Genomic DNA, 21051 nt, shown 5'->3' on the forward strand with positions numbered 1-21051 from the left:
TCTGGACGCTGCCCACCTGGACGGAATCCAGGTTCTGCTCCCTGCCTTTCCGAGTCTCCCCTGTTTCATCTGTGAAATGGGAGTCATCACGGGCACCATCATGCCGAGGGGTAGCATGCCCAGTGCCTCAGCGCAGCCCATCCGGGCCCCATGTGCCCCCACACTGCCCCAAACCTCCTCCTCCCGGGGCTTTGCAGCTGACCGCCCTGGGACCGCCCTGGGACCGCGGACACAAGCCCCCCACAGGCACCAGCCTGGGTGACTCCCAGGTGCCCAGGACTCTATCCTGTCCCCCTCTGGTGGCAGAACCCAGGGACGCTGGGCTTGTGTGATAGGCTGCCGCAGCGGCCCCTCCTCCTGCCCCTTACTCATTAGCCAGGCTGCAAAGTAGCATGGGCTTGGCTGGGCAAGGCTGGCTGCAGGAGCGCTCAGGCATGCAGGGTGGCCGGCAGCCCAGTCTTGAACCGGACAGCGTTCGGGACACGGTCCCCCCAGACCGAGGGGGCTGTTGCCCTGCCCTCCGCAGGCTGGTCCCTGTCGGCTTTGGGGCCGAGGCGTGGACACTCTTTGCCCTTTCCGGCCCCCTGGTAAGTAGACGATGTGAGGGGCAGGCAGTAAGGCCGGCGGCAGCTGCCGTCCAGGTGTGACAGGGCTACGCCAGGAGCCGCTCACACCTGTCCCCAGGAACTGCCCACATTGAGCATGTCCAGACTGCACCCGAGGTCACCGCCCACAGCAGGTGACTACAGGACAGCCGTCCCTGGACAGGTGCATGGTGTGGCAGTGGGGCCTGACCTCGCTCAGCAGCCCCACTCAAGGAGGGACAGGTGTATCCTCCTTAGGAAACAAATGGGAAGGCTGGGCTAAAATCCCTAGGGTGACGAATGAGACCCATTCAGGCAGGAGTCCGGGGGCCTCTGCTACAGGGGGAAGAAGGGAGCCTCTGCCCATTTTATGTCCCACGGGAAAATTGCTTTAGCTACCCTTTTTTTTTTCTGACCACAAAGACGAATCAATATGGGCACCCCATAAAAGCTGCAGATACAATGTGGGGCGCTTGTGTGGCTCAGTCAGTCAAGCGTCCGACTTTGGCTCGGGTTGTGATCGCACGGTTCGGGAGTTCAAGCCCCGCATCGGGCTCCGTGCTACCAGCTCGGGGCCTGGAAGCTGCTTTGGATTCTGTGTCTCCCTCGTTCTCTGCCCCTCCCCCGCTCGCACTCTGTCTCTCTGTCTCTCAAAAATAAGCGAACGTTTAAGAAATGATTCAGAAAAAGAAGAAAGTCAGTCATCTACTCCCACAATCAGGACGTAGCCACTGCCAAGATTTGGGTGTATTTTATTCCACGCCTACCTTTTTGCGTGTATGTGACCTGACCAAATGATGATAACATCGGTAGAGTGTTGGATGCTTGAATCAAGCTCTCTGGGCTCCAGGCTCTGTGTGTTGCTGAGTGCTTCTTGTGCATTCCTGCACTTTCAGGCAGGGAAACCGGAGCCTGGAGGTTAACCACAGAGGTTAACACAGCTGCTGACGCCAGGACCGGAGCAAGGCTCGGGTCACCTGACTTCCAGCCCGGATCGCTGTGTCTGGCTCAGCCACAATGCCAGCTTCCTTGGTGCGGGGGATTGGCCCCATGGCCCTGTGGTTTTCTGTTTTGTTTCGTTTGCAGGGTCTCTGGTGTGAGGCCCCCACAGGACCTGGAGAAGCCTCTGTGTGGGGCTGGGCTGTACAGGGCCCTTGAGCCTGGCTGCTTTTCTCCAGTTCTTGTTCCAGGTGCTGACCTTCATGATCCACATTGTGAGCTCGGTGTTTTGTGGGCACCTGGGCAAGGTGGAGCTGGCGTCAGTGACCCTCTCGGTGGCCGTGAGTATAGCTCCCTGCTCCGTTCCGCCCCCAGAAGACAGCACGAGGGCTGACAGCTGCATTCAGAGCTGGGACCTGGGGGGCCTCTCCCAACGGCACACGGCACACGCAGGCCGGGCCTGGCCAGGAGGGGGCAGTGTCTCTGACTCAGCTGCAGGTCAGAGCTGCTGGTGGGTGGCCTCCCCCAGATGGAGGGTCCCCTCCCAGGGTCCCCTCCTTGGACCCTGACAAGCCCTGTGTTTTCTCCTGTGCGCGGCTCCAGTTTGTCAATGTCTGTGGAATTTCCATAGGAATAGGCTTGTCCTCAGCCTGTGACACCTTGATGTCCCAGGTAGGTGTGCCTTTTGGAGCCGGGCGATGGGGTGCCCATCAAACAGGCGGGGGGGGGGGGGCACGGCTGGTCCCGGCCTGCCTGCAAGGATTGTGTGCCATCAGGGAATTAGACCCTTCATTTTGAAAGAGTCTGAGCAGACGGGCTAGAGAGCCATGGAGGGAATGGGCCAGAAGCAGTTCCCTGACCTCACGTGTCAAATGCTGAGGGTGCACAGAGCAGACCCTCCTGCCCCCGGGGTGGGGGGTGGGGGTGCCACAGCCCAGCGGGGCTCAGCTTTCCTGGGGGGTGGGGGGGTCTGGACTCACAGTGGGCCCGGGGACCTGGGCTTGGTCCTGGCTGCCACTTATCAGCATGGAGACTTGACAATGCTCTCAGAGCTTCCCTGAGAATAACGCCTTCCTACTTAGGCGCTTTTGAAGAACCGGGGACAACGGGTAGACAGAGCCTGGCGTGGAGCTAGTGCTCAGCAAATAACCGCTATTATGATTCTACGAGCGGGCTGAGCCCCTGCAGAAGAAGCCCACCCCCCCTCCCCCCCGCCCGCCAACCATGCTGCGATCAAAGGGAGCCAAATGCCTGCTACCGAGGCGTTGACGGGTGCCTGTCGTGTCCTGGGTTCGTCCCCACGGCACCAGCACTGGCTAGGAGGTTGATGCCCTGGCTGGGCTCACCCAGGGGACAGACGGAAGGTACTGAAGGTGTGAGCAGCTTGACCCAGGGATGGGCTCTTTTGCAGAGCTTCGGGAGCCCCAACAAGAAGCACGTGGGGGTCATCCTGCAAAGGAGCACCCTGGTGATGCTTCTCTGCTGCCTCCCCTGCTGGGCACTCTTCCTCAACACCCACAACATCCTGCTTCTCTTCAGGCAGGACCCAGCCGTGTCCAGGTACTGCTTGGCTTCTGCCGGGAACCCGGGGAGGGACCCCACCCCCCCAACCATGCTGCCAAAGAAGCCATGCCCTAGGCCCCCGTGCTTCTCTGGGTCACAAGCCGTCCCAAGTGCAGCTCCTATGGGGAAGGTTCTTGGTTTTTGGACTCTCCCGCCCGGCATGCGATTCCAGCTGTGACCAGCAGGGGGAGGATACAGGGCCAGTTTTAATTCAGGAGGAAAGGCAGAAAAATGGATGGGATTTGCCTGTCCCAGCAGGTAGCTGGGGCTTCCCAGATGCTTTTGGAGACTTGAAGTGTGCACTACACCGTCTTCCAAAAAAGAGACAAATGGGCTGAACCAAGTTCAGATGAATCACACCGTTTGTTAGTAATCTTAGAAATGTCCCCTCGTGGGAATAGTGTGTTCATTTTATAGGATGGGCAAGTCATTTGCTTATTTTTTTAAGTTTATTTATATTTATTATTTATTTTGAGAGAGAGAGAGAGAGAGAGAGAGAGAGAGAGAAGAGAGCACAGGAGGGGGCAGAGAGAAAGAATCCCAAGCAGGCTCCACACTGGCAGCATGGAGCCCGCCACACGGGGCTCGAACTCACAAACTGTGAGATCATGACCTGAGCTGAAACCAAGAGTTGGACGTTTAACCAACTGAGCCACCCAGGTGCCCCGGGCACAGCCTGGTCAGTTCCGGAGCTTCTGTTTCCTTCGCAGGTTAACTCAAGAGTACGTGCTCATTTTCATCCCAGCACTTCCGGTAAGTGTCACTGTCCACGGAGCTGGGAGGACGATGGACTTCCACCCCGCTAAACCCCGGCTTTTTCTTTGCCGCGCCACGTGCTGGGGAAGCCCGCGAGCCCGCAGCGACTTTCCGCTGTGCCGCTGAGGCTGGCCGAAGGGACAGCAGAATTGCGGTCCCATTCTGCCCACGCAGATTGGACTTTCAAGACGTAGCATGGCATGTTTTTTGATGCGAAAACCATTCACTGGAGAAGTTGTGGGAAGCGTGGGAAAGAAAACATTTTAATCGCTTCTAATCCTGCCACCCAGAGAGACTCTAGGGTCAGATCACTTCCCAGGATTATTTCTGCGCGTGGACGCGTGGGTTCAAACACACATACACGTGTACGGTTTGAAAGAGGGTCAATGTGCGTAATATTGTGTTATTACCTGCTTTTCCCCTGATATTAGTCTCTTGATACGATTAAATAGCCTCCCACAGTATCCATTTCGGAGGCTATGCACTATCCTACAGTGTCATGATTTATCAACCAATCCTAATTTGTCAGGTATTCGGGTTGTTTCCAATATTCACTATCGGAAAGAAGATTGTGCTAAGCGTTCTTATAGAAAAATCTTTGCATCTGTAACGATTCCCTTCAGGCGCATCATGGGAATTGGTGTTGTTCTGTCAATGGCTTCTGATACCAACTTGTACAGATTTTACCCCCACTAGCAACACTCTTGTCAGTGTACTATTATTCAAATATTTTTCGCGGGGCGCTTGGGTGGCTCAGTTGGTTGAATGTCCGACCTCACATTCGTGGATTCAAACCCCACGTGGGGCTCTTTGCTGACAGCTTGGAACCTGGAGCCTGTTTCAGGTTCTGTGTCTCCCTCTCCCTACCCCTCCCTCACTTGCTCTGTTTCTCTCTCTCTCAAATAGAAACATTAGAAAAAAAAAATTTTTTTTTAATTTTTTCCCAACTAGAAACAGTTTTCACATGCGTGTTATTGCTAATGAACCTTTTTTTCATGTATTTTTTTCATCATTTTGTTTTTCTTCTGAGAACTGTCCAGACCCTTTTTTAGTGGGTTAATATTTCCTAATTATTATAACTCTTGTTAACTAGTATCTTAACCCTTTGCCTGTTAATTTTTTTTTAAAGTTGGTCACTTGCCTTCTAATTTTTTGATATTTTTGGCCTAAAGAATTAAAAAAAAATTTTTTTTAAGTTTATTTATTTGAGAGAGACAGAGCAAGCAGGGGAGGGGCAGAGACAGAATCCCGAGGAGGCGCCACACGGTCAGCTCAGAGCCCCATGTGGGGCTCGAACCCATGAACCGTGAGATCATGCTCCGGGCGGAAACCAAGAATCTGATGTTTATCCGACTGAGCCCCCCAGGCGCCCCTTGACCTCAGGAATTTTTAATGTATATGTAACAGACCCATAAATCCCATTCTTTATGAAGTCTTTGATGAACTTAAAACCACTTAACCCATTGCAAGATTATATAAACATTTTGCCCATATTTTCTTTGAGCCCTCTCGTGGCTTTTATTTTTACACTTAAGATTCTAATCTACCTAACACACTTATAACTAAGACTAATTATTGTCTGTTCTCCCCTTTCTCCACTAATTCGTTAAATCCCAGCTAAGCAATGCATCTAGTCAGGTCAGTTTCTGAGATTTCTCACCTGACCCCGTGGCCTGTATCTCTGCTCTGGAATCCATTGCTACTCTATTTGACTTATTGAATCAGTGACACGTGTCACTGAATGTCACTGAGTGACACTCAGTGACACGTGTCACTAGCTGGCAGTGTTGTGTCTTTGGAACAACAGCTCCCCTTTACCCTCTATGACACCAGGGGGTGGGGTGCTGGAGGACCGATCAGGGAAGGGTGAAGGTGGGGTGCTTTAAAGCACGCCAAGGCCTGGCAGGAGGAACCCCGGCCGCACCTGCCTGCCTGAGAGGCCAGTGCCATGACCCCTCTGGGGTCTGGTCAGGTCCAGATTTCCGTTGTATTATGGAAACCACCTGCAAAGGCCAGTCTGTCTCCTCCAAGGGTTTGCTAGAGCACACACTTCAGCCCTTCAGACCAAGGTGATGGTATCTTGCCAAACAGGGCCACCAGGGCTGGGTCAGGGGAGAAACCTCCTAGAGGGTCAAAACCGTGGCAACGCCTTTACCAACTAAAGCAAGTCCTTGCCTTCAAATGCTGCTGTAAAACTTACCAGTAAAGTAACAATAAAAATGACAAACAGGATTTACATAACGCTTACCTAACATTTGGAATGCTTAAATGGGCCATATACTGTTTTATAGGTATTTTCTGATATTAACTTTAAATATATATGGATACATAGCATACACACATTATCATCCCCATCATAGATGAGGAAATTGAGGCACAGAGAGGGTAAGTGACTTGCCTAAGATCGCACAGCTCGTAAAAGGCAGAGCCAACCCTTGAACGCAGGCAGTCTGTTCCAGCTCATGCTCTTAAGCCCTGTGCTATACTGAGGGAAGGGAAGCAAAGAGAAGGGGTGGGGTAGCAGGGCGCAGGCCCTGGGCCAGGCTTTGGCAGAGGACAGAAAGGGCAGGGGCAGCACCCCTAACACGCACACACTGACACGCAGGCCCTCTCTGTCCTCCACGGACAGGAAAGGTCCTGCCACCCCACGGGGGCTTGAACCCCCTCAGCAGGGCCTACCGGTGGCCACACTGCTGGGTCCCCATCTCCCTGCCCAGCCCAAGGCCTCTCCCTCCAGATTCTTGGTTCCAGCAGCCAGAGCCAGGCTCAAGGGCAGTCACAACCCGTGGATTTGGACTCTGATGGGCCCTTCTGTGCACGGGCCCCTGGGTGGCCTTCCTGAGCTGATGCAAGGTCCGAGCCGGCAGCAAGGAGGCCTGTTAGGCGCTGGGCCTCTTACACAAGCCTTGTGAGAGCCAACGCTGCTTGCGTATCTCGTCTGCGGTGGAGCCCGAGCCTTGACGGGGCCTCTCCCCATAGGCAGGGCCAGAGTGCACCTGAGATGCTAAGTGGGCTTCTTGGGGTCCCAGACCTATTTGGATGAAATAACTGCCCCTCACTCAGGTACCAGGGAAATACCTCCTGATGTTCATCATGTGCTTGTTTGTTTTGTTTTTTTGGTAGTCGTTGTTTATGTGTGTGTCTGGTTTTTTGTTTTTATTTTACACAGGCGTTTTTTCTTTACAGCCTGCTGGCAAAATATTTGCAAAATCAGGTACGGGTCCCTGGCCAGAGGGGCGACCCCTGCCCCAACACACTGCCCCATTCCAGCGAGAAGGGGTGCCTGGGGCTTTTCCCCTTTCGGCACCCTCTGTGAACCTACTGACCAAGGCCCAGTAAGGAGCCGCGTGTCCCCAGCCTCTTGCCAACCCCTGGACGTCCCTGGGCTTGTCCACACCCCCTGACCCTGCCCCCCGCCCCAGCAAGGCCAGTGTTTGTTTATTTCAGGGAATCGTCTGGCCCCAAGTCCTCAGTGGCATTGTGGGCAACTGCATCAATGGCTTAGGCAACTACATCCTGGTTTCTGTGCTGAGCCTGGGGGTCAGGTGAGCACCGGGACCACTGGGCTGCAGGGGCCCACCAGGCACCCCACCCCTGATGGGGGCAGGTCAGTTGCCATCCCTGCCTTGCCAAAAGGGCAGAGGCTGCCCCTGCCGTCCAGAAGTGGGGTGTCATGAGGAATTGGGGGCCCTGCTGGTCCCTCAAGTTCTGGGGGACTCCCCACCAAGGAGACAAGGAGAGGAGCCCTCCTCATCCCTGCCCCAGCCCCCCAGGAGAGGCCGAGCGTTGGGACCTGGCAGGGGGACTCAGGGACCCTGTACTAAGGTTCCTGGGTGTGGCTGATCTCTGGATGGGGGTGCTGGCGGCCCATGCCTGGGCCCCCTTCCCTTCCATGCTGGCTTCAGGGGAGAAGTCCCCTGCCCCCAGGGCCAGAGTCGGCCCCTGGCCCCAGCTCAGCTCTCTCTCCTTTCCCAGGGGCTCTGCTTACGCCAACACTATCTCCCACATCCTGCAGACCATCTTCCTCTTTCTCTACATTGTGCTGAAGAAGCTGCACCTGGAGACGTGGGCAGGTGTGGGGGTCACCCTGCCTTTGAGGGGCTGAGCAGACCAGCAGCAGGCAGGACCCCGGCTCGGGCATGGGGTGTTCACTTGGCAGGTGGACGGAAGGCCCGGTGGGAGCCCCTTTGGAGGAGCCTTGTCTCGGGCTTGCCTCCACTTCCCTTCAGGGGCTCCTTCCCCTTTGCTCTACCCCTCAGCACCCCTAGGCACCCCAAAGGCCCAGGTGCCCCCCATCCAATGTGATAGGGCGCAGAGCCCTGCTGGGGACAGCCCCCAGGGGGCTCTCTGGCCAGCTCCCTGATCGCAGGTAAAACCCTAGGCGTCAGCAGTGGGCCGAGTGCTCGACATTTCCGACCCCCAGTTACTCCACACCACCTTATAATCCCCATTTTACTTACCTGGAGGAGATGGAGTGAGGGTAAACAATTTGCTCAAAACGCCAGAGGCGGCGCCCGGTGGGGCTGGCCTCGAACCTGTGCCCATGTACTCCCGGTTCTGAGCTTTCCTGCCTCCTGAAAGCTAACTCTGTAGATTTCGGGGTCCGCTTTCGGGCATTTGTGGACCAGCCCCTCCGGACGGGGCCTCATTCACAGGGCAGGGAGTCCTGTATGGCCACTCTGCTCTCCCTGTCCGCACGGCCCTATCTGCCCCGAGAATCCAATCCTTTGACCTTGACCTCATGCCATCCTTTCAGAGGAGGGAATGGAGGCCAGAAAGAGCAGGGTAGTTGCCCAAGATCTCGTGGTGTCACGGGTGGAGCGGGCGACCCTCACCCACGCCTGAGGCTCCCATCCCGAGCCACCCCGTGGTGCACCTTGGGCAAAGCACAGGAGGCCTGGGTGTGCGGAGCTGAGCCCGGGAGTGGGCGGAGCCAAGGGCGGGCAGGGGCTCCGGGCAGTGGGTGCGCGTGCGCGATGGGCTCCCTGCGCTGCGCTCCAGCGGGGCTTCTGTTCCTAGGCTGGTCCGGCCAGTGCCTGCAGGACTGGGGCCCCTTCTTCTCTCTGGCTGTTCCCAGCATGCTTATGGTGTGCATGGAGTGGTGGGCCTACGAGATCGGGAGCTTCCTCATGGGTATGTAGGGGAGCGCGGCTCGGGGAACCGTGTGGGCAGCCCGGAAGCCCCCTCTCCGGATGGGTGGTTTGGCGGCCTCGGCCAGGTCGGGGCTGTTGCTCTCTCCAGGTTGTGCGCTCCCAGAAGGTAGGCCTGGGCTTTTCATGTCAGGAACCCAGCATGGCTCTGGGCCTGGTTCTGGGCAGGTGTTGGAGTCAGTGGGGGAAGCGAGGGACCGAACCAACGTGGTTGTGAGCCTGCAGGGGCCAGGCAGGCGTGGGGGGCTCTCACCTGACGCGCTTGTGCTCCCAGGAGCACCCCGTGCAGAGTCCACGCAGCCCAGGAATCGCAAGGCCCTGTGAGAGAATGGCCCTGAGAGAGCACCTGGTCCAACCCTTGCCCCTCATTTACAGATAGGTAAACTGAGTCCCAAGAACACGAGACTGCCCGGAGTCCCAGTGGCAGCACTAGGACCCAAACTTGGGTCTCCTGATCTTGGTCCAGGTCTCTTTTCTCTCCATATGCCATGTACACCAAGGACTTTTCAACTTGAAAGTCAAACCATACCGGGAACGAACAGCCCGTAAGAAATTCCCCCACAGCTGGGTGGGATTTTCCTGCCAGGCTGAAGGCCAAACGGGAACGTTTTCTGTTGCAAAGCTGACCTTGGAAGTCATTTGCCCCTTGGCCTCCAAAGCAGAGGGGAGTCCTGTTCCGTGTCCGTGAGCTCACCGTGTGTCTCTTCCACAGGCCTGCTCAGCGTACTGGACCTCTCCGGCCAGGCCATCATCTACGAATTGGCCACCGCAGTCTACATGGCGAGTATCTTATAGCGGTACCTTCTGCACGCCCTCCATGCCGCCCCGGCCCCGCTGACGGCCTGGGGTGTCACAGAAGAGGGGCAGGCCGTCCCCCTAAAGGCCATCTCTCTCTCAGACGACCTCCTTGTGCCCATTAGGTCCGGGCCCTGCCAGACACACACAGGTGGCCCCCAGCTGCTCCGAGAGTAATACTGAACTCCCATGATGTTAGAATTTTTAAATTAATCAGTGCCACTTAAAAACGGGAATATTTCACATCATAATCTGAAGTTTTGCATTTTCTTGGAAAACGGGACATTCCGTCTAGCAGCAGGCCCACATTCCTGCAAACCCGAGTCAGGGAGAGCTCGGTGACCGCGTCCCTGGGTGGGGGGTTCACTGCTGTCCCCCACCCCCCTACAGCCCCATAGCCTCTTCTTACAGAGACATGAGTTGTCCCACGTTACTGCGTATGCCTCTGCCAGCTTCCTGGGGACGTGCAGACTGCGACCCCTTGGGGACATGCAGTCTGAGTTTAAGGAAATGATTCACAAAAGTCTACACTTACAGCACTAAGGTATAAGGTGCTTAATTTTACAAAGGGTTTTCCCAGAATTTTGTTTTTCTAACAGGGAGCTTTTCTGGCATACTTAAGACCACATTCAACTCTTTTTTTTTTTTTTTAATTTTTTTTTTTCAACGTTTATTTATTTTTGGGACTGAGAGAGACAGAGCATGAACGGGGGAGGGGCAGAGAGAGAGGGAGACACAGAATTGGAAACAGGCTCCAGGCTCTGAGCCATCAGCCCAGAGCCTGACGCGGGGCTTGAACTCACGGACCGCGAGATCGTGACCTGGCTGAAGTCGGACGCTTAACCGACTGCGCCACCCAGGCACCCCAAGACCACATTCAACTCTTAAAAATGCACTTACTTGCGAGGTTTGGGCAACACATTGATTCTGGTTGCAGGACCAGTCTGCCTGTGATTTTTTTATTTTTATTTTTTAATGTTTATTTATTTTTGAGAGAGACAGAGACAGGATGTGAGTGGGTTAGGGGCAGAGAGAGAGGGAGACACAGAATCGGAAGCAGGCTCCAGGCTCCGAGCTGTCAGCACAGAGCCCGACGCGGGGCTCGAACTCATGAGCCATGAAGTCATGACCTGAGCCGAAGTCGGACGCTCAAACAACTGAGCCACCCAGGCGCCCCTGCCTGTGATGTCTGATGGTGCCGGTGGGGGCAGGACTGACGGGCTCGCTGAGGGTGCCCCCACCCCATCTCCCAACCTCAGCTGTGAACGCCCTCTCTCCTCACGCTGCCTTCCTGGGATCCATCCTGTCTTCCTGCTGTCCTCCAGCTGGCCCCCTGATGGAGGGTTAGAGGCCTGTTCCCCCTGGCCCCCTCCGCCGCCCCCGGCACAAGCCTCTTCCTGGCTCAGGATCCAGCCCCTTCCAGGGGCAGGAGGTTGATTCTACTGATGGCCTCTTATCTCTGATCGCAGATTCCCCTGGGGCTCAGCAACGCCGTCTGTGTCCGTGTGGGGATGGCCCTGGGAGCTGCAGATATAGTGCAAGCTAAGCAGTCGGCCAAGTCAGGCATGCTTTGCACAGGTGGGTGGAATCCTCTGGGGTGGGGGCGGGGCTTGGGAAGTTGGAGCCTGGGGCAGGGGACAAATCTGCAATACCTGGCCCGGAGGAGCCCCAGCTGAATTGACGCCACCCTCCTACCCTCCCCCCCCCCCCCGCCCTCTCCCCCACCCCCTCCTCTTCCCCCCCACCAGCAAACCTCTCTTGTCCCGCACTCCTTCCCTGCTGCTGTTCTCGGGTTCTCCCAGGGACAGGTCACCAGTTTCCACCTTCATGTGACCCTGTGAAGTCCCCTCCTCCCCAGACTTCTCCCTCCATGTCCAGGGGCCTTCTGCAAATTTGCCTTCCCAGCATCCCCAAGGATCTCAGGACCTGCCCCATCCCACCCCTCGGGACCAACGGATCTTGTGTCCTCCTCCCGGGCTCTGCTTTCTGAGGCTGACAGATTCAGATCAGCTGTGGACACCAGTGGTTCTCAGGCTTTAGCCTATCAGAATCAGCTGGAAAGATTAGAATCAGATTGGCAGGCCTCCCCCCCATGGAGTTTCTGATTCAGTAGGTCTGAGATGGGGTCTGAGAACCTCCATTTCTCTTTTTTTTATGTTTATTTATCTTTGAGAGAGACAGACAGAGCGTGAGTGGGGGAGGGGCAGAGAGAGGGGGAGACACAGAGTCCGAAGCAGGCTCCAGGCTCCGAGCTGTCAGCACGGAGCCACCCAGGCGCCCCTGAGAACCTCCATTTCTAACAAGTTACTAGGTGATGCTGTTGCTGCTGGTCCCGGAACCCCACTTTGAGAACCATAGGGGGAAAGGCATTTCCTATGCCTTCCTGCCTTGCACTGACCTAAGCTGCTCCTCCAGGGGTTGGGGGCAAATGCTCTTCCTTTGGTCTCTTCCAGGCGGCACCTCGCTGGTTGTGGGCATCGTGCTGAGCACCCTGAAAAATAAACTGGGACGTATTTTTACAAATGATGAGTAGGTAATCAGTGTTCTTCACTGACTTCTGGGAAATGTCAGAGTGGCTTGCAGCTGGTCCTCAGAGATTCGTCACCTGGCTGGCTCAGCACTAGGTCCAGAGGAAGCAGGACCAGCCTCGACTTTGCTCTTGCTGGGAAGAAGCTAGCATCGATGCTTCTCCCCCCGGAACCACGGCCTCCGTCACTTGCTGGTCCGTAGACAGGATGCCGAGGGCAGGCAGTACAACATTGCGGGGCTCTCCTGGAGCTTAGGGCTCCATGCAGAAACTTAGGGCTGGGAGTGTCAGGTTTGTGGGGGGGGGGGGGGGGGGTAACTACCTCCGTTCCAATCATTTTTAGGAGGAGGCACAACAGGGAGGGTGTGGGTCTCAAGAATGCAGTGATGTCTTAATGCTCCAAGTGAATGTTCTTTCCGGTTTCTCCCGCAGACAAGTCATTGCCCTGGTGAACAAGGTGTTGCCGATTTATACCGTCTTTCAGCTCTTTGAGGCCATCTGTGTGAGTACTGCCCTGATGTGAAGCCTGACTCCCCTGTAGGAGTCCATGCTCATGGCCCCTCCCTGAGGCCTCGTCGGGCTGCGAGGATTAACTCATTCAAACATGTAAAGGGGGATGGGGTGCCTGGGTGGCTCCGTCGGTTAAGTGTCCGACTTCAGCTCAGGTCATGATCTCACAGAGGGTTCGAGCCCCGAGTCCAGCCCTGTGCTGACAGCTCAAAACCTGGAGCCTGCTTCAGATTCTGTGTCTCCCTCTCTCTCTGCCTCTCCCCTGCTCATGCTCTGTCTCTCTCTCTCTCTCTCTCTCAAAGATAAACATTAAAAAATAAATAAAAGTTAAAAAACATGTAAAGGGCTAACTCTGTAGTAAGTGCCCAATGTATCTGCTTGGATTAATTCTATTATTATTCAAAACAATGAGTCCCTTTCTCTCTGCAATTCCAACAAGCCAAAAGACACATGCGGATTTGCAAAAAAAACAAAAACAAAACAAAAAAAACACCTGAAAAATTACACCCACATAAACTCACAAATCTTTTTCCCTTCCTCATGCCTCCTCAAGAGCTGAGGCCACAGGCTTTGAGCCATGCCCCTATTGGTCAGACGCTCAACAGCACCATGCTCTGTGAATCAACCCAGAACACAGAGGGGCCTGAGTTTTCTGTGCCTTTGAAATGGGTCATTTCAGAGGAAAGGGTCTCATTTAGTGCAGATGTGGATGGTGTGAATTTTAAAGAGCATGACATAAAACAAAACACTGAAGTCTCCTTTTATTATTTTTTTAATTCATTTATTATTTTGAAAGAATGTGCATGCGCACAAGCGGGGGAGGGGCAGAGACAGCAAGGGGGAGAGAATCCCAAGTGGAGTCCGCATTGTCAGTACGCGGACTGATGTGGGGCTCGAACTCACGAACCTCAGGATCATGACCTGAGCTGAAATCGGATGCTTAACCGACTGAGCCACCCAGGTGCCCCCGAAGCCTCATTTTGTTTTTATTTTTTTTAATTTTTAAAATTATGTGTGTTTATTTTGAGAGAGAGAGAGACAGAGTACGAGTGGGGGAGGGGCAGAGAGAAAGGGAGACACAAAATCCGAAGCAGGCTCCAGGCTCCAGGCTCTGAGCTGCCAGCACAGAGCCCAATTCAGGACTTGAACCCACGAGCCGTGAGATCATGACCTGAGCGAAGTCGGACGCTTAACTGACTGAGCCACCCAGGCGCCCCTCCCCTTTAAATATTGGACAGAATTCACCAGTGAAGCCATCGGGGCCTGGGTTTCTGTCAGAAGATTTTTAAATTAATTCAATTTATTTATTTGTCTCTTCACTTTCTATTTCTTGAGTTACTTTCAGTAATCTGTGTCTTTCAAGTAACTTATTTACTTCAACTAAATTTGTCTAATTCTCTGGCACCAAATTGCTAATAGTATTTTCTTATAATCTTTTTCTGTATGGTCAGTAGTAATGTCCCTTCTTTCACACCTGACTTTGGTCATTTGGGTCTTCGCTTTCTTATTTTCTTGGTCTTATTTTACCAAGGTCAAATCCTTGGCAAATGTTCATCCTTTTTGTGGATATTATCAAAGCTAAAATTTTGGGTTTCGTTGATTTTCTGGGTTTTTTTTTCTGTTGTCGATTTCAGTAATTTCCCGTCATCATTATCCCCATTCTTCTGTTTTATTTAGGTAGAGTTTGCTCTTCCTTGTTTCTTTTTTTTTTTTTTTTAATTTTTTTTTTTCAACGTTTATTTATTTTTGGGACAGAGAGAGACAGAGCATGAACGGGGGAGGGGCAGAGAGAGAGGGAGACACAGAATCGGAAACAGGCTCCAGGCTCCGAGCCATCAGCCCAGAGCCTGACGCGGGGCTCGAACTCCCGGACCGCGAGATCGTGACCTGGCTGAAGTCGGACGCTTAACCGACTGCGCCACCCAGGCGCCCCTGCTCTTCCTTGTTTCTTAATGTGGGGTATTAGGCTATGGATTTGAGGCCTTTCTTCTTTTTGGATATAGGCATTTACGGCTGTGCGTTTCTAAGCACTGTGGTAGTGGCATCTACTAAATTTGATATGTCGTTTTATTCTTCGTTCAAAATATTTCAAACTTTCTCCTGCTATTTAGTCTTTGTGTTAACCAAATATTGGGGGCATGCCCATTTTTCTTTCTTGTCGGCGTCTCTAATTGAATTCTCTTGTGTGGCCTTGCACAGCCCCATCCCAGAGAACGTCAAAGCGTGTGACCTTTCTCTGAGGCCTCTTGTTGTATTTAGGAATTTGCCCAGGCTATTTATTTCTGTGAATCCCGCCTCCTCTACAGCCTGGAGCTGCGATCTCTACTCAGTTTTGTTTTCTGGGTTTTTCTCTGTGCTTATTTTAGGCTTAGCTTCCTAGGGGTCCCACCCTTTTGTCCGCACAGCTCAGTGTTGAGGCAGTTGTTGGTCGGAGGTTGTGTTCAAACACCTGACAGCTCGCGAGGCTTCCGTTCTCTGCCGAAGGATCTGAATGTGCATGTGGGCTGTTTTCGAGTCTGCCCGGCTCTTACTTCCTTCTGGGTTCTTGCGTGTCTCTTCCGTCCACGTGCACAGGCTCCATTGTCCACGACGTGTGGGCGGCTGGGGCCTGCCCTGGCCTCCGCTATGTGCACACACAGCCTGCAGTCAACTTGGAATATATGCGGAACGTATCGAGCTCCCTCTCTCCGCCACCCAGTTGTTTCGCCTCCCTGTTAAATCCCTGCCTAGCACACCGGTCCGCCGCCTCTCCCTAACAGACCCAAACCTTCTCAACCGCACAGACTGGTGGGGACACTGGCCCTTCCTGGGTGCTTGCCTCTGACGTTGTCACCATGACTCAAAATGCTTTAAAGGGCTTCTCAACCTTGGCACTGTGACATTTCGGGATGGAGAATCCTTGGTTATAAGGGGGCCGCCCTGTGCCCTGTAAGGTGTTTAACAGCATTCAGGGCTTCAACCCTATGCAGCTAGCACTCCTCAGTTGTGACAACCCAAACCATCCCCCGACACTTGCCAAGTGTCCCCTGGAGGGCGAAAGTCGCCCCCCGGGGTTGAGATATACTTGTTTAGAGCTCATCAATCATAATTTGGGAGAAGTCTTCTTCTAACCGAAAAATATCTTCTATGTCAAAATATATAACAATGGGAAACAAACCTGCCACATTCAGAGTTCAAGAGGCACACACCTCCTATGCCGAATGCATTACCTTTTTGCTCAAAAGTGTGAAAGCAAACCACAAAATACTCCACATCCTTCATCTTTTTTTTTTTTTTAAGCTTATTTATTTTGAGAGAGAGAGAGAGAGAGAGAGAGAGCGAGGAAGGGGCAGGGAGAGGGGGAGAGAGAGAGAGAATCCCAAGCAGGCTCTGTGCTGCCAGCACGGATCCCAATGTGGGACTTGAACCCACTAACCGCGAGATCATGACCTGAGCCAAAACCAAGAGCCGGATGCTCAACCGACTTGAGGCCCCCCAGGCGCCCCGCTCCACATCCTTTATCTTAACAAAATGAAACTAACCAAATAGCTATTCGTCAGTAGCACTGACCAAGCATGAGCTGTGCCTGTCGCTCTTTAGTTCATCAGCTCTGAGATCAGGCTGGGAGGATGACCCTAGGAAAATAAAGCAGAGTTAGTGCTTTCTCCAAAGTCGTCCTTGTCCGTGAGCATTACGGGGACCGGAGCAAGCAAGGACTGCGTGTCTCATCTGGAGCAGATGACACCTTTGTTTGCCACGTGCGGTATCCAGAATGGTGGCCCCCCCCAAAGATCTCCACATCCTGACCCCCAGACCTGTGAATGTCAGGTGGCAAAAGGGGACTTTGTAGATGTGATTAAGTGAAAGATCTTGAGATGGGGAGATTATCGTGGATTATCCAGATGACCCAAAGTAATCACAAGGGTTCTCACAGGCGAGAGAGGGGAGGGAGACAGAAGGAGATGGAAACACCACGACAGCCGCAGAGGGTGGACCGATGCCACCACTGTCTGGGGGCCGGGAATGCAGGGCGGCCTGTAGAGGCCAGAAAAGGCAAAGACACACAAATTCTCCGCAGGGGCCTCCAGAAGGAACCCGCCCTGACTAGAGGGCGGTGAGACCCATTTCAGACTCGTAACCTCCAGGACCAGAAACCAGTGCACGTGTCTTGTTCCAAGCCACTAATCTACAGTAATTTGCCACAGCAGCACTGCCAAGGCAACACAACTCTGTGTGACATCAGTCCAGCCTCCCAGGCCAGCTGGTGGTTGGTTTCCAATTTTACCTTGACTTTCTAGAGAAGTAGTCCTAGTGTGGAGGGGAAGACGGGGCCTCTGGAGTTGTGTTCAAGACACAACTACTCTTGTGCAGCCGTGGGCAAGTGACTTGCTCCGACTCGGTCTCCCCATGGATGGGGACAAGAGCACCATCGTTGGGCTTAGAGTGAAATCAGACCGTGCAACATGAGTGGCTTAGAAGAGAGCCCGCTGCAGGATCCCTGCCGTCAGGCTCACGCCCACCTCTCGCCCCTTTCTGCCTCCCCTCCCAGTGCATCTATAGCGGAGTTCTGAGAGGAAGCGGCAAGCAGGCCTTTGGAGCCGTCGTGAACATGATCATGTATTATGTCATCGGCCTCCCACTGGGCATTGTTCTGACCTTTGTGGTCAGAATGGGAATCATGGGTATGTGCTGTGAGGGAAAGTGGGGGGAGGCCTGGGAGGACGCTGTCCCCATTTGTCACTTGTCTCCCCCAGGCCTCTGGCTGGGCATGCTGGCCTGCGGCCTCCTGGGAGCTGCTGCGTTTGCTGTCTACACCGCCCGGATGGACTGGAAGCTAGCTGCAGAGGAGGTGAGCGTGCGGAGATGCTCAGAGCACGTCAGGCCTCAGCAGCAGTGACCTGTGGGATGAGCTGGGAGGGCGGGGGGTCACGGAGGGGCCCCCTCAGCCTCAACATCTCCGGGCACCGTAACTGGACCCCAGACAGTGCCAGGATACGGTCTAATTTCAAGGAGAGGCACACACACCAAAAAGCTTCCACGGCCAGCCCAAGCTGCTTGAAACCAAAGCAAAGAGCTCAAACTAGTCTGAACCCGGATGAGCCCCCAAGAGTGTGTGCCCGACTTTGGAAGGGGGAACACCATCACTCTGTCCAACATCTTCTTGGCCAAACATTTTTTTTTCTTTTTAATGTTTATTTTTGAGAGATAGGGCACGAGCAGGGGAGGGGCAGAGAGAGGGAGACATGGAATCCAAAACAGGATCCAGGCTCTGAGCTGTCAGCACAGAGCCCGACGCGGGGCTCGAACCCACGAACCGTGAGATCGTGACCTGAGCCGAAATCAGACGCTTAATTGAGCCACCCAGGCACCCCTTGGCCGAACTTTTTAAATAGGGCAGGCCCGCACCTGCTTCTCAGACACAGTAACGGTGACAGCTCGGTCTGAAGGCAGAGACGGAGGGGGGGTGCACTCTCAAAGACCCTGAATCTGCTCTTTTAGGCCCAGAAACATGCCGGACTGCTGCCGCAGAGCACTGACAGCACGGTGGCCACGGTCTCCCGGCCCGGGCCTGCAGAAGCCATCACCTCTTCAGGTAACATTGTTGCAGTGCTTCAGCCAGGTGGGCCCCAATGCCAGTGGCAGCCTCTTCCTTGTGTGCCCCGGGCAAGTCCAAGTCCAAGCTGCCGGTCCTCCTCTTGGCACAAACATGGTGTTCTAAGCGCCAGGAAGACGACACCACTCCCTGTGACTCAGAGGCCCCACGTGAAGCACGTCATGTCCTTAGCCTCGTGAGGCAGCCAGCTGTAGCCCCATCCTCGGGTGAGGGAGCCAGGCTGAGAGCTTAGGTCTCTCCCCCAACGATGGTCCCGCAACCGGAAAAGGTGAGACGATCCCAGTGTGGGCCCATCAGACTCAAGGGCACGTGCTCACCACGGAAGCCCAGCCCGGGCCAGAAGGCCACATCCCAGCCTACGGCAGCTGGGTCTCAGCCGGTCCGCCTGGCTGGACCGGCTGGTTGGTGGGGGGGCACTTCCCCTGCCTGCCTCTCTGTATCCCATCAGACAGGCGGGCACCTCTGGTGTATATCCAGAGGTCTGGATGCAGCGATGGCCTCGGCCCAAGGCGCAGGGGCCCTCCCATCCCGGGCTGGTGAGGGGTGCCAGGTCTGGGTGTCTGCAGCCCAGAACCCTCACTTATCCGGTGACCTCATCTCCCCCGGAGCCCTGCCGTCGTCAGCGCAGCAGCGAGCTAGCTGACAAACACTCCGGGAGCCTAGAGCATCACGAGAGACGAAGGTGAGGTCCGACCGTCTGAGCGTTTAAGATGTGCTCCGAAGGCACGTGTGGGAGTGACACACCATCGCGTGTCATCACAAGGCTCAGACGGGAACGCGCCTCATGTGATCTTATGAGCAGCTTTCTCTCTGCGTCACGCTCACGTGTGAAGGTGTTTTCCCACATCATTGCACCCAGTGTGACCAAGGCAGCCAGGCTTCCTGGTTCCAAGGCCACAGCTGTCTCCCAGGCCCCCGGCGCCGCTGACTGCTCCCGTTTGCCTCCGCAGTGGCCACGGGTGCCTCTCCTGGCATCACCCTGACAATGTATTCAAGGCCCGAGAGCCACCTGGACCTCTTCAGGACTCTGGAGGCGGCCCAGGACCTTCCAGCTCCGGCCAGCAGACTGTCAGCCAGACAGCTGGCCATCCGCCGTGGGGCCGCCCTGGGGATGGCGTCAGGCACGCTGACGGCCGGGCTGGTCGTCCGGGTCCTGACCACCAGACACTAGCCGAGCGGCTCGGAGACGGAAAGGAGGCCAAGGGTGGCCGCGCCCACAGGCCTCCACACCGGTCGCCCTGCAACAGCACCCTGGGGATCCAGTGCAGGTGGATGTACACTTTGGACCGCACCTCAAAAACAAAACCTTCGGCCGGCGTCTCGCGTGACGTGACGGTTCTGTCGACCTGGCCTTCTCTGCTCTGCTCTGCTCTTTAAGAAGACATCAGCTGACCGGAGAGGGACAATCCTAGGGTTGCTTCAAATCAGGAGATTTCAAATCAAGACACAATTTAAAAAACCAGTTACCCAATTAAAAGCTACATATTTCCTAGGTGAGTCTGCCGCCCCCCCGTCTGTTCACAAAGCCTTTGAGAAGCTTGGACAAGGGGGCCCATGGGCCCTGCATGGGCAGCCCGGTTCGCCACACCCCCCATGTGCCCTGTGCCCCACGGGCCCCTGCAGATCCAGGCACTGGCAACCCCGAAGGGGCAGGTGGCCGTCCATAGACCCTTCATGCCATCAGCATTGTGCTGATCACAGACCTTGAGAAACCCTTGTTCTTACAGCAGCGACGGGGTAGAAAGAAACAAGAGTAGCAAAACCAGATCGATCGCTTGGCCATGCAGCCCGGGGGTGAATGCAACGCCAACCCAAATTCCAGGCTGCTTCTCTTTGGTGGCCTGGGACTGCCGAATGTTTTCAGGCTGCACGCTGTCATCCAAAGTGGAGGCAGTCTGGCCTCCGCCGCCACAGTCCCTGAGGCATCAGTGGCTCTACACACGTTCACAAACAAAATGATCAAAGCCAATTAAAAAACAAAAAAAAGTACACACAGGACGTAATCCCTGTTTGAAGAGTCAACATGAATTCAGGTTGTTTTCGGTACCTGGTGACAGTCCGGGCCTCCCGCTCACAGGGAGGAAGAAGCTGATACCCTTGTCCGTGACACTGACACCTTAGCTTCTGGCGACCAAACAAAACGACTGAGGACGGGGCACAGAGAAGCAATTCTGTCGTTTCCCCAAAGGTGCTCTAAGGTTGAAAAAGGATCTCGAGAAAAGGGTTCCACGGTCAAGGAAGTTTGGGAAACGACCCCCACTAAACGCCACACAGGTTCTACAGGACTCGGATCCTTTGAGATGCTGGTGTGCTTTACAAATCCCGACACACAGGATGGGTGGTGGGATCAGTTTTTGTGTGAAACCTTATGGGATTAGTGTTCCTGGAGTACTCTTAACGGAAACCCTTGGTTTAGACTGGCAAGTGGGGCTAGGAGGGCTTAGCTGGAAAAACCCTAAACTCCACAGGTGCTTTAAAAAATAAAAACCTGTAAGGGACAGAGAAAGCAGAGCTGGAGAAAATCTTCTTGGCTAAGAATTTCAGGGAGAAAGCAGGACTTAAAGTTGATGAATACCACCTCTGAACAGATGAAGGCAAAAAATGGATTTATCGTTGGGGCAAAATTTCCGGCCA

The 21051-nt window shown here is 54.6% G+C and overlaps 1 protein-coding gene across 1 annotated transcript; it reads left to right on the plus strand.

The window, feature by feature from the left end:
* The first annotated feature begins 392 nt into the window (after positions 1 to 392).
* On the plus strand, positions 393 to 20967 carry LOC125151835 (multidrug and toxin extrusion protein 2-like). The gene is made up of 18 exons (XM_047833311.1): positions 393 to 587; positions 651 to 739; positions 1696 to 1864; positions 2127 to 2195; positions 2935 to 3083; positions 3797 to 3839; positions 7012 to 7056; positions 7290 to 7387; positions 7818 to 7915; positions 8862 to 8975; positions 9705 to 9772; positions 11257 to 11365; positions 12241 to 12316; positions 12747 to 12816; positions 17353 to 17485; positions 17558 to 17652; positions 18303 to 18396; positions 19368 to 20967. The coding sequence occupies exons 1-18, from the start codon at positions 393 to 395 to the stop codon at positions 19586 to 19588; spliced, it is 1935 nt and encodes a 644-aa protein (XP_047689267.1). The 3' UTR covers positions 19589 to 20967.
* The last annotated feature ends 84 nt before the right edge of the window (positions 20968 to 21051 follow it).

This window comes from Prionailurus viverrinus, chromosome E1 (assembly GCF_022837055.1).
Source record: "Prionailurus viverrinus isolate Anna chromosome E1, UM_Priviv_1.0, whole genome shotgun sequence".
NCBI classification, from domain to species: Eukaryota; Metazoa; Chordata; class Mammalia; order Carnivora; family Felidae; genus Prionailurus; species Prionailurus viverrinus.

Excerpts from the sequence above, each read along its gene's own strand:
- LOC125151835 (XM_047833311.1), top strand. The coding sequence starts at position 393 with ATGGGCTTGGCTGGGCAAGGCTGGCTGCAGGAGCGCTCAGGCATGCAG. Across the intron at positions 3,840-7,011 it reads TTTTCATCCCAGCACTTCCG|GCGTTTTTTCTTTACAGCCT; the intron begins GTAAGTGTCACT and ends TATTTTACACAG. Across the intron at positions 8,976-9,704 it reads GATCGGGAGCTTCCTCATGG|GCCTGCTCAGCGTACTGGAC; the intron begins GTATGTAGGGGA and ends TCTCTTCCACAG.